At 54.0% G+C, this 17,638-nt stretch overlaps 1 protein-coding gene across 3 annotated transcripts in view; it reads right to left on the bottom strand.

Moving 5' to 3' along the window:
- TTC39C (tetratricopeptide repeat domain 39C) overlaps positions 1-17,638 on the bottom strand; it is a 46,277-nt gene that overhangs the window by 20,956 nt on the left and 7,683 nt on the right. For all 3 annotated transcript variants that reach the window (XM_078856629.1, XM_078856631.1, XM_078856630.1), the window contains exon 3: positions 140-188. In XM_078856629.1, the coding sequence (XP_078712755.1) occupies positions 140-188 (49 nt within the window). The remainder of the gene's footprint in view (positions 1-139; positions 189-17,638) is intronic.

Raw genomic sequence — 17,638 nt, 5'->3', positions numbered from 1 at the left:
TGGTGTGGCTCAGACACACGTGTGTGGGTTATAGTGCGGCTGAGACACACGTGTGTGGGTTATCGTGTGGCTCAGTCGCACGCGTGGGCTCACGGGTCAGGAGTGAGAACGCCCGCACTATGAGGAAACCGCCACTCACCAGGAAACTGACGAAACTCGCCCCGAAGCTCATCAACGGCCCCGACGTCCTGCCAACGACACGATCACATCGGGGTGGGGGGTGAGACCGCATGCAAAGACAAAGATCCCCACCCCGCTCTGTATAGGCATACGATGCTGTTGCGGCAAGTGCTGTTAGCGAGCACCTATGAAGGCCGGCACGGCATACGAGGGGGTGGGTGGTCAGCACCACGCCGGGGTTCGTAGCACAGTGCTCTGACCGCCGTGCTACACACGCACGCTCGTAACGCACGCTCGTAACGCACGCTCGTAATGCACGCACGGAACACACGTGCATGGAACACACGCATGGAACACACACACGCACGCATCTGCTGCCACTCCACGTCTAGAAATCATCGGCAAACACCAGAGAGCTTTGCAAATCAGTCGCCCTAAGCGGTGAATCACGTTTATTTAAAATCGCGGCTCAGCAGCTCGTCGCTTCTGCCAACAACCTGTCAGCAGCGCCTAAAGGTTTACTGGACGAATCCGAGGTTGGGTTTTAATGTTTGCGTTTTTTTTTCTCCCTCTCTCTCTCTCTTAAGCAATAAAGCTCGGTGCTACGTGCACGCGCAGTGCCTTTGGTCAATCCGCCGTTGGATGAGGGCGTCCCAACGCCGTGCGGGGTCGAACCACCCCGCTGGTCAGTGTGGCTGGATGAAGGTGGCGGAGGATATTTGTTGGGGGCACGCGGCAGTCATTGCGCACAAAGTGCTCGCCACAAGTGAACCACGGCACCTCGCTCATCTCGTCTAGGAGCATAAACCGGCACGCGAGCTCCGGTCATCCTCGCAGCGGGGCTTGTGGCTCAGCCATCGACCAAAGACGGTCGCTCCATCGCGCGCTTTCAGATGCGCTTCTGCGGCCATCTGGAACGCTCTTCCTTCCGATATTAGGAAACCACTGGAGCTTTGCACTTTTTAAACCTCGATTGAGAACTCATTTCTTAAAAAAACGCTTCTTGCGTTTCGTTTGTTGTCCTCCTCCCGCAACTACGATAAGTACGGTTGGCTATGTACGGTGCTAAAGAAGTTCAACATACATGCAGTACAAGAAAGTGAAATGAAGTGGTGGCGGAAAAAACAAAACCACGGAATGTAATTTTTGTTGTGCGGTCATTGATGACCAGGCAGAGACCATGAACTCACTACAACCCCCACAATCTGGTGTGACCACTGGCGGCTGAAACCCGGCATCGAGCCCCGGAGTGGCGGCTCAGCATCGCTGACTCGGCAGTGCCAGGTAAGGCCCACTAAGCTAGACAGCTCTTTGTCAGAAGCGACCTGGCCACAGCCCAACGAGGTGGTTTATCACGTGGAAATGTACAGCAGCCAAATCCTCTGAACGCACGTTCATTCTCAATGTGGAGGGGAAAAACCGGAGGACCCGGAGAAAAGTCCACGCGACCAGCGTGAGAGAGACACGCAGACTCGACACACACAGGCGCCAGGGGTCGGGATCAAACCCACGTCCTCTAGGAGACCAGGCGAAGGTAGTTCACAACTCGCCCCCGCGGCGCCCCCACCTGAGTCACAGCCGCTCCCTCGCGACTCAACCTTTCATTGCCCCCCCCCCCCACCATTGACGCTGCTCACTCCACTCACTCCATGGCCACCGGATCCGCCACCGTGCAGTGAGAATCGCTCGCGCGATCGTTACGCCGCCACCGCTGCCCGATGACGAGTCACCGTTTCGAGCTCACGGTTCCATTCAAGAAGCCAAAACCTCCAATCGATTCGACTCGGGGTGTGGGTTGGGAGGGGGGGTGGCAGTGGAGGGGGGGGCAGGGGGGGTGGTGTGGACCCACCGAGTGCCCTAACGTTCTGTACAATTGCAGCACCTTTCCTTAATCCACTGCTGGATGAGAAGCACTCCCTCACTTCCCCCGCTTCACCCTCCCCCCCCTCACGCGACATGGACGGGGGGGGGCACTTGTTGAGGACGCGTGCGCAACGGACGCACGATGATTGACGCTTCGGAACGGGGCCGGCCTCTTCAGGTCACCAGGAAAGTGCAAAGCGGAGAGACGAACACGAGGAGACGCGCGTTGACATTTCACAAGAAACGTGACCCCCGCGGTGGGGATCGGCGCTGAACCGGACGGCGGGTGACTCTCTCGCCCGCGAATCTCTCGCCCCGTGACTCTCTCGCCCGTGACTCTCTCGCTCTTGACTCTCTCGCCCGTGACGCTCGTGCTGTGACTCTCTCGCCCCGTGACTCTCTCACTCTTGACTCTCGCCCGTGACTCTCTCGCCCCGTGACTCTCTCGCCCGTGACTCTCTCGCCCCGTGACTCTCTCGCCCCGTGACTCTCTCGCTCTTGACTCTCTCGCCCCGTGACTCTCTCGCCCGTGACTCTCGCCCGTGACTCTCTCGCCCGTGACTCTCTCGCCCGTGACTCTCTCGCCCCGTGACTCTCTCGCTCTTGACTCTCTCGCCCCGTGACTCTCTCGCCCGTGACTCTCGCCCGTGACTCTCTCGCCCGTGACTCTCTCGCCCCGTGACTCTCTCGCCCGTGACTCTCGCCCGTGACTCTCTCGCCCGTGACTCTCTCGTCCGTGACTCTCTCGCCCCGTGACTCTCTCGCCCCGTGACTCTCTCGCCCGTGACTCTCTCGCCCGTGACGCTCGTGCTGTGACTCTCTCGCCCCGTGAATCTCTCGCCCCGTGAATCTCTCGCCCCGTGACTCTCTCACTCTTGACTCTCGCCCCGTGACTCTCTCGCCCCGTGACTCTCTCGCCCGTGACTCTCTCGCCCGTGAATCTCTCGCCCCGTGACTCTCTCGCTCTTGACTCTCTCGCCCGTGACTCTCTCGCCCCGTGACTCTCTCGCCCGTGACGCTCGTGCTGTGACTCTCTCGCCCCGTGAATCTCTCGCCCCATGACTCTCTCACTCTTGACTCTCGCCCCGTGACTCTCTCGCCCGTGACTCTCTCGCCCCGTGACTCTCTCGCCTGTGAATCTCTCGCCCCGTGACTCTCTCGCCCGTGACGCTCGTGCTGTGACTCTCTCGCCCCGTGAATCTCTCGCCCCGTGACTCTCTCACTCTTGACTCTCGCCCCGTGACTCTCTCGCCCCGTGACTCTCTCGTCCGTGACTCTCTCGCCCGTGACTCTCTCACCCCATGACTCTCTCGCTCTTGACTCTCTCGCCCGTGACTCTCTCGCCCGTGAATCTCTCGCCCCGTGACTCTCTCGCTCTTGACTCTCGCCCCGTGACTCTCTCGCCCGTGAATCTCTCGCCCCGTGACTCTCTCACTCTTGACTCTCGCCCCGTGACTCTCTCGCCCCGTGACTCTCTCGTCCGTGACTCTCTCGCCCGTGACTCTCTCACCCCATGACTCTCTCGCTCTTGACTCTCTCGCCCGTGACTCTCTCGCCCGTGAATCTCTCGCCCCGTGACTCTCTCGCTCTTGACTCTCTCGCCCGTGACGCTCGTGCTGTGAATCTCTCGCCCCGTGACTCTCTCGCCCCGTGACTCTCTCGCTCTTGACTCTCTCGCCCGTGACGCTCGTGCTGTGAATCTCTCGCCCGTGAATCTCTCGCCCCGTGACTCTCTCGCCCCGTGACTCTCTCGCCCGTGACGCTCGTGCTGTGACTCTCTCGCCCCGTGACTCTCTCGCTCTTGACTCTCGCCCCGCGACTCTCTCGCCCCGTGACTCTCTCGCTCTTGATTCTCGCCCTGCGACTCTCTCGCCCCGTGACTCTCTCGCCCCGTGACTCTCTCGCCCCGTGACTCTCTCGCACCGTGACTCTCTCGGCCCTTGACTCTCTCGCCCGTGAATCTCTCGCTCTTGACTCTCTTGCCCCGTGACTCTCTCGCCCGCGATTCTCTTGCTCTTGACTCTCTCGCCCTGTGACTCTCTCGCCCCGTGACTTTCTTGCCCCGTGACTCTCTCGCCCGCGATTCTCTTGCTCTTGACTCTCTCGCCCCCTGACTCTCTCGCCCCGCGACTCTCTCGCTCTTGATTCTCGCCCCGCGACTCTCTCGCTCTTGATTCTCGCCCCGCGACTCTCTCGCCCCGCGACTCTCTCGCCCCGTGACTCTCTCGCCCCGCGACTCTCTCGCCCCGTGACTCTCTCGCCCCGTGACTCTCTCGCCCCGTGACTCTCTCGCTCTTGACTCTCGCCCCGCGACTCTCTCGCCCCGTGACTCTCTCGCTCTTGACTCTCGCCCCGCGACTCTCTCGCCCCGTGACTCTCTCGCCCCGTGACTCTCTCGCTCTTGACTCTCTTGCTCTTGACTCTCGCCCCGCGACTCTCTCGCCCCGTGACTCTCTCGCCCCGTGACTCTCTCGCCCCGTGACTCTCTCGCCCCGTGACTCTCTCGCTCTTGACTCTCGCCCCGCGACTCTCTCGCCCCGTGACTCTCTCGCTCTTGATTCTCGCCCCGCGACTCTCTCGCCCCGTGACTCTCTCGCCCTGTGACTCTCTCGCCCCGTGACTCTCTCGCCCCGTGACTCTCTCGCCCCTTGACTCTCTCGCCCGTGAATCTCTCGCTCTTGACTCTCTTGCCCCGTGACTCTCTCGCCCGCGAATCTCTCGCTCTTGACTCTCTTGCCCCGTGACTCTCTCGCCCGCGATTCTCTTGCTCTTGACTCTCTCGCCCCCTGACTCTCTCGCCCCGTGAATCTCTCGCTCTTGACTCTCTCGCTCCGTGACTCTCTCGCCCGTGAATCTCTCGCTCTTGACTCTCTCGCCCCGCGACTTGCTCGCCCGTGACGCTCGTGCTGTGACCCGTCCGTTGTCACAACGGGCGTCAACACCCACCGTGTCGGGTTCTGCTTGAATAATTCACGTCTCGCCATTGCCAAACGAGCGCCGGGGTTATTGCTTAGCATTCCTACATCGAAGCGTATTCATGCGGGAAACGTCAGGGCTAGACAAAGCGATAATAATGTAACGTGCGCGGCCGAGCCGTGCGGATGGATTATACGAGAAAAGCACGCCTGACTGATGAGACGCTGCGTGTCTAAACCGGTCCGGGGTTTGCTCGCCCTGAAACAACGCCGCTGAAACTACACACTCCCCAGAAGGCCGTGCAGCCGATGGGTGGTGTCAGAAATGCTTTTATGTAATCATTGTTTACGTGAAAAGACAGATTACGTGAATGAGACGGAATGTCCTCTCAATTGTCTGATGCCAGGTGAGATGGAACTTCCTTTCTCCAGCCATCCGTGCTGTCGACTCCCTGCACCTGTTCTGTCCAGGCCTCAAGACCGATCCCTATTTTATTTGCCTCTGCCTCACAGCGGCTGCCCCTCTCCACCATTGAAACATGTGGACGCTCCGACTGATGCTCCTGCTGTTGTGGAGTGACTCATGCAGCCAGCTATGGCTGCAGAGTTTGGTAGTACATGTTGTTTACGTCGTTTATTGTGAAAATTCGGTCACAGTTCCTATGATCACTGTTTCATTGCTTTTATGGCTTTATTTTGGTGATTTTCGAAAAGTTTTTCGGTTTGGCCATGTTTGTTTGTTGTAGTACAGAGTTAGACTGATGGCCTTAATCTAAGTTATCTTGTGGTTGTTGTTGTTGTTTGACTTGCATCCCACTGGGATTTTTGCAAACAGCGTTGGTGTACGGTGCTTTTTCTGCAATATTTAGCTGTCTTTTCTTGGATTTTCTGTTTACACATAGTCACTTTAAGATGTTTTCTTGTTCATGTTTTTGTTTTTTGTTTGTTGCAGTTGCACCCAATTCAAGAGCCGAATGGCTCACAGGGCTATACCTAACAAATGAACTTGAACCAAAGGAACATGCCAAACCGTTGTTCCGTGCGGAGCGCCTCGCGAGGAGTGAGAGATGCGATCGCCTTCAGATGCCACGCGAACGCAAAGTGGCGCTGTAATTATTTTTCCGTACGACATTCCAGCATCGCGGTCAAACTACGATTAATCAATAGTGGTACAGTAGGTACCTTTACAGGCCGCCCTATTTAATGAGGCCTTTCATTCAGGAAAGCCTCGCACCGAGTCTTGGGCTCTTCGTCGAAGGAGGGCGCCGCTACATCGGGACGTATGGCCAATTCCATCGGCAGGGGAACCACGGGGACTCAGATGAAGGCCACCACGCACACAAAGGGGGGCCAACACCCAAAGCTTCGCACTCACAGAGATTTAAAAACACACTGAACCACGCCATTTTTATTTTACCAAGTAAATGCCCCCATTCAGCTATATGTAGCTCAGAAGCGACCCGGCTACCACAAACGATAGCCCAACGAAGTGGCTTAGCATCACGTGGAAATGCATCGCGGCCAAATACTCGAAACGCACGTCGATTCTCAACGTGGAGGGGAAAAAACCAGAGGACCCGGAGAAAAGTCCACGCAACCACGGGGAGAGAGACACGCAAACGCCAAATGAACAGGCGTAATGGTGGGGCTCGAACCCACGACCTCCTGCATACCTGGCGACCGCTGTACTGCCGTCTCCTGCTAACCTCGCAGGCCCCAAGCCTCCAACACGTGGCAGGTGCTTGTGGTCTCCCATTGAAGTAGTTACCAGGCTCAACGCTTGCTTCGTTTCCGAGGTCGGACAACAATTGACGCATTCAGGCTGATTTGGTCACAGGCTGTAACGAGTGGCGGCATGCTTTGTGATGTCAAAATCGAATGTGCAACATCTTTGTAGTGTGTGTCGGAGACTTTGTAGTGTGCATGTGTGTGTGCTAAGCACTGGTGCGGTGTGTAAACATCGTCACTACGGAGACAAAGGCAGCCGAGCCTGGTGGTGGCCACCCACAACTTCCGTGTGCTGTGCCGGCCTTATTAGGTGCTCGCTAACAGCACTTGCCCCTACAGTCTGTTAAGGCTACACGGGGGATCTTTGTCATTGTGAGCACGGTAGAGGGCAGCAGTAGCGTCGTGATTAGAGTGAAACTAATGACTCGAGTTCGATTCTCGCTCACGGTCAACACCAGTGAACTGTTCCTAGGCCTCCCCTAGGTCGAATCAGCCTCAAATGAGAACCTGATTGAACGTGAAAACATCACAAATCGGGTGACAAAGGCGGTCAGGCATGGTGCTGACCACCCACTCCCTCGCGTGCTGTGCCGGCCCTCATAGGAACTCACTAAAGCCACTTGCCCCAGCGGTCTGTTTAAAGGCTATACGGGGCTTCTTTGTCTTTGGGTGTGAGCACAGCCTCACGTCTCGTGGCGGGCTAGCCGGCAGACGAACGCGACAGACGCACGTATCAACGCCCGGCACTAAAACTCAAGAGTCACGGGGTACGTCAAGTGTGACGGACGCAAGCCACACCCCATCGCTGCCCCCCAGTCGCCAGGACCCGCTCAATGCAGGCTGCGCCACACGCCGTCGGCAAAACGCTCACGTAACCGCACACTTTGTGCCGATTCGGTATAATAAATTCTAAGGCTTTGAGCTTGGCAGTAGTTCAAGCTTGGTTCAATGCATACAGCACTTTTATACTTTGGCAGCGTCACCACTCTTGCGCAAGAGGCGGATTATAAGTTTGATTTTATTTTTAAGGTGGGGGGGGGGGGCGCGGGGGGCGAACATTGCACTTGTGCAGAGGTGGTCGCATAACTCGGAGTTCAGAGACCTCCGAGCCGGAGGTCTCTGAGATTCTGGGTCGGTCAACACATACGCAAACAACGAAAGACCCCATCACAATCAATTTGGTTGTGCACTTCAATTTGGATAGTTTCCAGCTCTGACAATGAACAATATCGGTTTGGCAATGAACATCACGTGGCAGAGCGGGTGGGAAAAGCGCTGAAGCGCCCGCCTCCCCCCCCCCAAAACCCCTCCTATTGTGCGGATCGGAGTTCACGTTCAGGCAATCTCGGAAGTAGTTTTGGGATATCCACTTCCGTGGGCCATTCTCGAACTATGGGAGGGTCGCACTGCTCCAAGGGATATCCGAACGGATTCTTCGCCTCGTGACCTGATGGCGATGACACCGGCGCGATAAAATTGCGGGAAAAGAGAAGCGCAAAATCAGATCGCATTTACCCTGCGGCCATTCACCGCAGGCTTATTGGGTCGAATCATGATCTTGAACCGCAATAATCCATCAGAGGTGTGTTGAATCGCAGAATTCATTCAGGACGCGGCTAATCAGTTTCAAGTCGAAATTAACTCCACATCAAGGATTCTGTCCAATCACGGTCAGTTGTAGTGAGGACACCACTGCAAAAATGACACGTAAATCACAGCACGCGGCGCACGTCCGCTCACAGAGAGATCGCTCCGTTTAGGGAAGGCGACGAGTTAGCTGCAAGACGGTAAAAAAACGAGATCACGAGAACGCGAGCTTCGAAAAGGCGACGACGGATCCCTGATCAGATCAACCACCGGCTCGAGGTTCAATTTGCAAAGCCACCAAACGACACGCGATTGCACCCTTCGAATCATCAAATGAGCGCGGGTCGTCGTTTTGTCGCGCGCTCTTGCCACTTCATGGAAACAAAGTTAGCGGAGGGAGGCACGGCGCGGAAATTAGCGGACGCCGCACGCGAGAGACGCCAGGGACCCTCCAGGGACGGAGGGGCTGAGCCGCTAAAGATTTCGTGCGCGCCGGTGACCCGCTCATGGCGAGCGTCTGGGCGAGGGCCTTGCCAGCTGAAACGGCCACAGGACCTCATCGCATTTCTTTCTTCGGTCCACTTCCGAGAGGAACATCCTTTTGTTTTGCTGCACTTCTCTCTCTCTCGCTCTCTCCATCACGCTGGGAGCTCCCAACGTTTAGTCTCTTGACCTGTCCCAACCTCTCCACCCACCCCCCCCCCCGCCAAAAAAGTATTTTCTATACTTCTTTTACTGCGCGGTTCCATTCAAGAAGCTGTGTCGACGGAACGAAGGAGGCGCGCGGTTACTAGTGGCCCGAAGCGAGACCTATACTGGATGTGGTGTGCTGGGTGCGGAAACATTTTCACGTGTCTTAAGCTATCCCGTCAAGACGTGGACCCAAACCCACAACGCAATGCTGGCCCCACCACTGCTGGCATCGGTCCGCAACTCATGTTGTGTGTGGTCGACTACGAGCCACGGCCAACGCGAGTGACAATTATCTGAACCGGTCCTGGGCCTCCCCTATGTCGACTCGGCCTCAAATGAGCACCAGGCACGGTGCGTGAACTTGAGCGCCGGGGGAGACAAAGGTTGCCGGGCGTGGTCCTGCCCACACACCGTCCTCTTGCGAGGTTTAACCGGCCTTTGCAAGTGCTCGCTAACAGCACTCGCCTCAACAGTCTGTTGCTATTTATGGTGCAGTCTTCAACTCTTATTACCCACTGAGGCCTGTCTATTTATCCGCTACGAAGAAGGGCCATTGCCAAAAACGTCACCTATTATCGATTGTTTTTTACTTCTAAGGCCACAGCGTTGTTGACGACCGTATCGAGGGTTTCTGCTGTGGTTAATTATGCTCGGGCGCCACAGCAAATACAGCAGCGGCACGACGGGATCATTCGTCAAAACTACATATATATCTTTCGATTTAAAGCTTTCGTGACTGCAGGGATTCATCTTCTTGGTTCTTTCGGTAAAGTCACGTAGAAGGGAAGTAATAAAATAATAAAAATAAAACAATAAAATAATTCTCACGACGTTTCGGCCACAACGCAAGCAGCCGTCCTCAGGTGAGGACCAAGAAGATACATATATATCTATTTATATAATATATATCTATATATAGATATCTAGATATATGTAGGACCACTGTCTTAATACAGTACGTGATGAGCGATGGTATAGTTGCTAATGCAAGTACTGTACGTACATGTAGCCCTGCAGCTATTAAACTGTTTTTTTTATTTTAATGGTAAGGCCCACTGAGCTATATCGCTCTTTTTCAGAAGCGACATGGTCACAAATGATAGCTCAACGAAGTGGCTTATCATCATGTGGACATTTATAGCAGCCAAATTCTCTAAAACGCACGTTGATTCTATATGCGGAGAGAAAAACCGGAGGACCCGGAGAAAAATCCACACTTCCACGGGGAGAGAGGCACGCAAACTCCAAATATACACAGCAGGCGTCAGGGGCGGGATCGAACCCACGACCTCCTGTATACCAGGCGAGATAGTTAACATCTCCTAGCCACCGTGATGATGATGAGAGAGAGACACGCAAACTCCAAATATACACAGCAGGCGTCAGGGGCGGGATCGAACCCACGACCTCCTGTATACCAGGCGAGATAGTTAACATCTCCTAGCCACCGCGGTGCCATGTGACGCAGCAACTGCTATGGGCACCGTGATCGCCCATTCAAGCACAACGCAGGCCCAACCCTGGCTTTGCTTAAGGGGGCTGCTGATGATGTTGTGCACAGTCCCGGTGATGTAGCCATGGGCTAGGGAGGGGGGGAGGGCCGTTGAAATGCGTGTTCTTTGTGCCGCGCATGGAATGTCAAATGTTGCCATCAGTAAAAATAAAATAGAAAACGTACGGGAAAGAGACACGAGCTACTGAGGTCAACGACGGCTTGAGGGCAAATGTACGCTCTGGCTATTTCTGAACTTTGAGTCACGATGCCCACGGGGTAAGCACAGATTGTATATAAAGGAATAACGATTATTTTCATTTTTTAAGTTTTGTACTAACTATTCCCACTCACCCACCGCCACCCGTGCCCCCCCCCCCCGCCCCAATTATATTCCGACCGTGTTTATCAGCGTCATGACGTGAGACGAACAGATATCCATTCGGAATCCTCGCCGAGTTGGCCTCTGCTGGATGACGATGAGATCATCGCCATCGTCACGCTCGTCGTGTCGGACTTAATCCTGCACTGGAGGAATCCGATGAGCCACGAAGCACTTTTCCACATGACGTCACATGACGTCACACGGCGCCACCTACAGTTGGCTGCGTCCGGCGCGAGACAAGTTCAACATACACGCGTACATAACTCCGTCGTGACCCTCGGAAGGAACGTCCACACCGGTGAAAGACGTCCGTGCACCTCACCAAATCGCTCGTTTGGGCGCACACAATTTGAAGCGTGTTGGGACGGGGCCCATTCGAAGATCCTGTGACATCATTCGGAAGAGTAGGCCTGCGTGTGCCGGCCTCGTGGTTACCGAATTGCTCAATTGAAATACACGTGGCAGTCATCGTCCCCTACTAAGAAAACTTTGCAGGACCCCAGTCATGTGACTCGGTGAGGCTTTCCTGGGTCACCAAGCTTAATAATAACAATAATAACACACGCAAAAAACATCGATTTTGCTGGTCTTAATCCAGGCATGGCAATTCAATATTTCTATAACTTTGACTATTTACGTGATCTAACCCAAAAACACGTTTATTGTGGATAATATTTGTCGCGAAAGCCTCTACGTGTTAAACTGACTTGTCCATCCAGCTGGAATGTAATCGATTACATAAATCTGATAGAATTTCAGAGAACGGGGGGCAGAGACACTCAACACGCTGTCTAGGCAGCCCTCCGTAGACACACTCGGTCAATTTCAGTACAAACAACCAAATTTAATATTTACGATGCCATTCTTTTTGTTTATGCGCGTGCAGTCATCGGCCATAGTCCATCGGCCATCATCGAAGATCAACAACGGTTCGAAAGCACAGGCAGCGGCCAGGTTCGAACACTAAGTTCTCAGCAGGAGTGGAGCGGGTGGTGGTGGTGGGGGGGCGTTCTGACCTCCCTGGCCACCCGGCCTTCTCCGCGAAAGCTGTCGACTTACGTAACCGCGGCGTGCCCTCGCAATGCTTGGGGAAGTGGGGGGCTACGCACAAGCACACTCAACGCATGCGCCTTTGGAGGGGGAAGCAATCTTCGCAGTGCCCCATACAGTGCCGTCAGCAAATGCGCAAGCACACTGCTGCAGGATTCTAAATTTTTTGCTTCTTTTAAAAAATTATTTAATCCTCTGTTCATCGGCGGCGCAGGATTTTGGGAACATCACAAGACTCACGCCGAGCCAACGACAATGCCTCCCCCCCCCTCTTCACCGCGGTTCCTTGGTCACATGGCAATGACGGCACGCTCACCATGCCGTGCATGTGCGCAGCAGTTAGCGCACTTCGCCACGGACCGGGTGGCCCAAGTTCGATTCCGGACCGTGGATGACATGAGCGGTGATTATCTGAACCGGTCCTGGGTCTCCTCCGAGGTCAACTCGGCCTTAAATGATTACCTGACGCAGAGTTTAAACATCAGCACCGGAGAGAGAAAAGGTGGCCGAGCGTGCTGTTAGCCACACCACCCCTTGGTGTACCGTGCTGCCCTTAATAGGTGCTCATTAATATCACTTGAACAAACAACCACCGCGGGCTATAAAGGGGATCTTGGTGTGTGTGTGTGTGTGCGTGGGTGCACGTGTGTCTATTTGCAGTGCACGTGTATATGCGCATGCGTATCTGTGCCGTGCTGTATCTGTGTGTGCATGTCTGTACGCGGCGTCTCCGCGCGTGTCCGTGCTCGCTTTGGGATCGACAGCGATGCCAGCGTTCTCGCTCACTGCGAGCAGCTATTTAATGTTTTGCATCGTATCACAATTGGAATGTAAATAACACAAATGTATCCCAATCGTGCTACTGGCGTCGTGCAGCGGCACAAACACACTGCCATTCGGAGACGCTGTCACTCACGGAGCGGCGAGTCATCAACCCAGTGCGTCGATAGACAGGCCCTGTGGTGGCTGCAGACATCGATAGTACGGGCAGACCCCCCCCCCCCCCCCCCGAGAACACCGACTCGTCGTGGGGAAATATGTTTACGCGACAAAAATAATGAAGACGATCAAAAACGACTGAGAAGACGCAGCAGCGCTGGCCGTGGAAGCGTACCCGGCACCCTCGTCATTCGCTCAGCCAATGGGACCGACGCTCTCGGCGGCTAACCAGACCCCTCAACCCCCCCGCGATTCGATCATCACGATACGTAGTCACGATTTTAAATAAATAAATAACTGTGCAACAACAACAACAACAACAACATCGATTTAATTTGTCCTTTGTTAGCCAGGCGAGAGCTGGCGAGACCGGGACAGAGTCTGAGGCTCCACCTAAAAGAAACCCTCACCGCAGAAATGTTGACTGCGGGCATCACTGAGATTCTAGATTTGACGTTTTCGTGACGGCAAGGATTCATGCTCTTTGTTTTTTTCGGTAAAGTCACGTGGGTGAAAAATTCATGTGAATTAAATTACGACGTTTCGGGCGCAACACAAGCGTCTTTCTTCAGGTGAGGACAACTTAGCAAAAGCACAAACGCTTTTTTAAAAATTTTGTTACCTACGTGACTTTACCGAGAAAACCAAAGAGCATCAACAGCAGCTCCTCCAACCTCGTCTCCCACCGCTGATGTTATTACTGTAACAAATGACTCTTTTCACTCATGCAATGCTTACCGTACGCATTATTATTGTTGTTAATGCGACTACCCCCAACGACGCGCTCGTATATTAGTCACGCGAAAGAAATGACGCCGCCGGGAACGCATCCCCCTCTGTGCAATGGCGCAACGACCCCTTTAAGCGCCGATTCGATTGGCGCTCACTTCTTGACGATGTAACAATTGTAATCGACTATTTTTTTTCGCAGGTCGATTATTCGGGCTCTGACATTTTGCCTCCCGAAGGCGGGAAACCCCCCCCCCCCACGAACCACGGTGGGCGGGACGCCGCCTGGTGATTCTGATGACGTCACAAAGTCCTGCCCATGATCTACCATCATTTCTCGTGGACCTCGATGCGAGTCTAGAGATCTCTGTGTCAGCATATGGGCATCTGTGTGAGTGTATGGGCCTCTGTGTGAGTCTAGAGATCTCTGCGTCAGCTTAAAGGCTGCTACGAGAGACTTTGGGTCTCCGGGTTTATGCAAATGACTTGAGATTGGGCTAAAACCATCCATAACCTGGGTTAATCACGGCGGGCAGCTGGAACCTGGATCAGACCCAAGGTCTCAGCGGTGCCGCCGACTCAGCGTCTCTGCTCCTCGAGCCACTTGGCCACTCCACGGCGCCGCTGATGCCAACGGATTTCAAAACCTGGCACGCAAGCGCATCTCACGCCACTCCGGCTCCAGTCTGCCATCCACTTGGCCCCATGCAGTTCAAACCGCATGGCGCGCCCTCAAAAATCAAGTTTCACGGGAGAGTTGCGCGCGGTTTGTTGTTCGTGCGCTGCGAGCCACCAGTGGGTGTCTCATCCGTGATGATGATTTGCGTCGTTAGAATTTAAATTGGCACAAGAGGGGGGGGGGGGGTGGGGGGGCTCTGTGGTGTCACAATCCACAGCAGACATTATTATAATAAATATTAATACATTTACATTTTACGTAAAGACGAGTCAGCGCCATTCACTGCAGCTGCGCGTATACAGCAAGTGACGCTGCAGTGCGCAAACAGCCAGATATTAGAATAACAACACGAATGTGAGTCAACTTATTCCCCAGCCATCTGTGCTGTCGACTCCCTGACACTGTTGAAGTCCACGCTCCTTTGCCGATGAATTCAAATGCTAAGACCCTGTATAGTCCTTGGATGGGCGGCCACCGTGAGATAACAGGTGCTATAGGCTGCCGGCCCACCACGTGGCGATGAGCAGACAAGACTGCGCAGCAACACCCATAGTTGCACTGTACCTCTACGCTCCCACGACCTGCCTTTTCGCAGCCTCCACCACGATCCCACACGGCGCGTGTAGAATGCATCGGAGAGTCGGCGATGACCGGGTTTAAATACTGACGGGGGAAACTGGTTTTGGTGGATCTGTTTAGGCTGATGCAATGGCACGAAGCAAGATAAACACAAAGTGCTTGCCACAAATGAACCACAATACCTTACCGATCTCGTCAAGGAGCATAAACCATCACGCGAACTCCGGTCATCCTCACAGCGATGGCTTTTGACTCTCAGCCTTCGAACAAAGACGGTCACTGCATTGCGTGCTTTCGGCCGTCTGGAACGCTCTTCCTTACGATATGAGGAAACTACTGGGAGCTATGCACTTTTAAATCATCTAGATTGAAAACGAATTTCTTTAGAACTGCTTTTTGTATTTAGTTTGTTGTCCTTCCCCTGCACCTCCAATTAGCACGGTTGGCTATGTGCGGTGTGAAAGAAGTTCAACACAAATTGTCTCTCAAAACCGGCAGAACAAAACAACAACAAATTCACCCCCCAGGAGGAGTAGGCGGTTGTTGTTGTTACGAAAAGTCTCGGTTCAAATCGATGGGAAAATCAACCGGTTGGTTTTAACTAACCAACAAGCGATGGCTTGGAGGTAGCCCGGTCGCTCAAGAGGGCTGACACCGTGCCAGAAACCGATAACCTCTTGTCCACCGCACAACTGAGCCGCGGCAGGGCTCTGCCAAGCCATCCCGATGCGGCTCGGAAAGCGCCAGCTTGTTTTTCCGCTGCACAAGCCAAGCCACGTGCAATAGTCACGTATGCATGTTGAACTTCTTTCACACCGCACGCAGCCAACCGTGCTCAAAGGAGGTGCGAATTGACGCCTCTTCCTGGGTGTGGGTCAACGCTTAATATCACAAAGATGATTAACCCTGCCCCTGGGGCCACGCTTGGCCCGCAAGCCAGATTCGGATGTGCCAGTGGAGCTGAGATGGTTGTGTCCAGATTCAGGTTTCAGCTGTCCACGATTAAAACCAGGCTCTCACGTCCCACGGAGTTGCTGGTCTCGGCCAGGAACACACAATTGTTATTTTTTAATCATGTTTAAGTTCATCCTTTATGCTTAATTTGAATGACATGCAACGCCCTTTGCCAGGCACACAGAACGCGTCACGCCACTTGTTTGCACGCATCGCGAGCGTGAGAAGCGATTTTAAACGGTGAACCGAAGCACCGTTACAAGTCCAAAGAGCACGGGCTCCTGCAGGTGCGGAGAAGAAATGGATATGAGCCGGCCCGGCTGTCACAGGAAGTGACGCCTGTTCCTGGGTGGGTGGGTGTGTGGTGCGGGGGGGGTCAGTGTTTTGTGAGCAGGTCTTAAGCAGCGTTGTTTATACGGTTGTGTCACACACACACACAAAAGCTAAAGATCCCCCGTATAGCCTTAACAGACTGTTGCAGCAAAGTGCTGTTAGCGAGCACCTATGAAGGGCGGAACGGCACACGAGGGGGTGGGAAGCCAACACCACGCCTGGCCGCCTTTGTCTCTCCAGTGGCAATGTTTACACACTGCACCAGGTACTCATTTGAGGCTGAGTCGACCTAGAGGAGGCCCAGAACCGGTTCATATTATCATCGCTGGTGTTGGCCTTGAGCCGGAATAGAAACCAGGTAGCCAGGTTCGTAGCGCAGCGCGCTAACCACTACCCTACCGCTCTCCACACATGCCTTCTGCGAACCTGGGCACACCCTTTGAGATAACACAACCAACGGCAAACAGACAATCGACTCGCTCGATGATGGTTGGTTAGAGGAAGACAACCAATAAAATAAATTGATTGCTCTTTCTGCAACTCCCCGCCCCCCCCCCCCCACAAATATCTTTTCCCCCAGTGTTAGCGCAGGTGTGCTATCGGAGTCGTGAGAAAGAATCCATTCGCAACACTCACTGAGCCGTGCGAACACTTCGTCTGAGAGAACAACCCGCAGAAGCAGACACCGCAGAACTACTTATGAAATCGTTTTAAGTGACCTCTGTTTCCGCACAGTAGGGGGCAGCGCTTTCGCACCTACCCAGAGACTAATATTCAGTCAATTTTATATTTACATTTTCTCAGAGCTGAAATGTACCCAAATTTAAGTGCCGAACGAAATTTTATTCAATAATTTTTGTGTGTGCAGTCGTTGGTCACTGGGCTATGACAATCAACTCGCTACGCTTGGGAACGCGGTTCGATTGCGGGCGGCTGCAACCAGGATCTCAGTGGTGTCGGCTCAGCGTCTCTGACCTCCGAGCAAACTGCAGCCAACTCCATAAACAAACCCACAGCTCTCATCGTAAAGATACGCAGCGTGGCCGCGTGTGTGTGTGTGCGTGCGTGCAAACCCGTGCACTTAAAGTCAAGGTCAAGCATGCCATCACGGTGCAGTGATGTCAGCAGGTGATGCGCGCACCGTGTGTGTGTTGTGCACATGTATATACATCGCTGGCAAAACTCGGTTCACGAGTTAAACCGTTCTGCGTGTACATTCCAGACGTATCGACGTATTAGTGATCATAATGATGATTCACAGCCCCTTGGTCGATCCACTGCTGGATGGAATTCGTACCGTGTCAGTCACGGGAGTTTGCGTGAGCATCCTTCACTGCGCTGGCCAATGAGGGCCGGTGAAGGGAGAGCCTAGGACCGGCCCTGGGAGGACTCTCCGCTCAAGTTGGCTGTGGCCGGGAACCAAAGGGATTTGTGCCGTTACTATGGCACAGAGGCTACCAGTTTCAGTTTAATTTATTAGGTATAGCCCTGTGAGCCATTCGGCTCTTGAATCGGGTTCGTACCGCAACAAACAAAAAACTAAAACATGAAAAAGATAACATCTTAAAGTGACTATGTGCAAACAGAAAAAT

This window comes from Lampetra fluviatilis, chromosome 5, assembly GCF_964198595.1.
Source record: "Lampetra fluviatilis chromosome 5, kcLamFluv1.1, whole genome shotgun sequence".
NCBI lineage: Eukaryota > Metazoa > Chordata > Hyperoartia > Petromyzontiformes > Petromyzontidae > Lampetra > Lampetra fluviatilis.
This window is presented reverse-complemented; position numbering and strand designations above follow the sequence as displayed.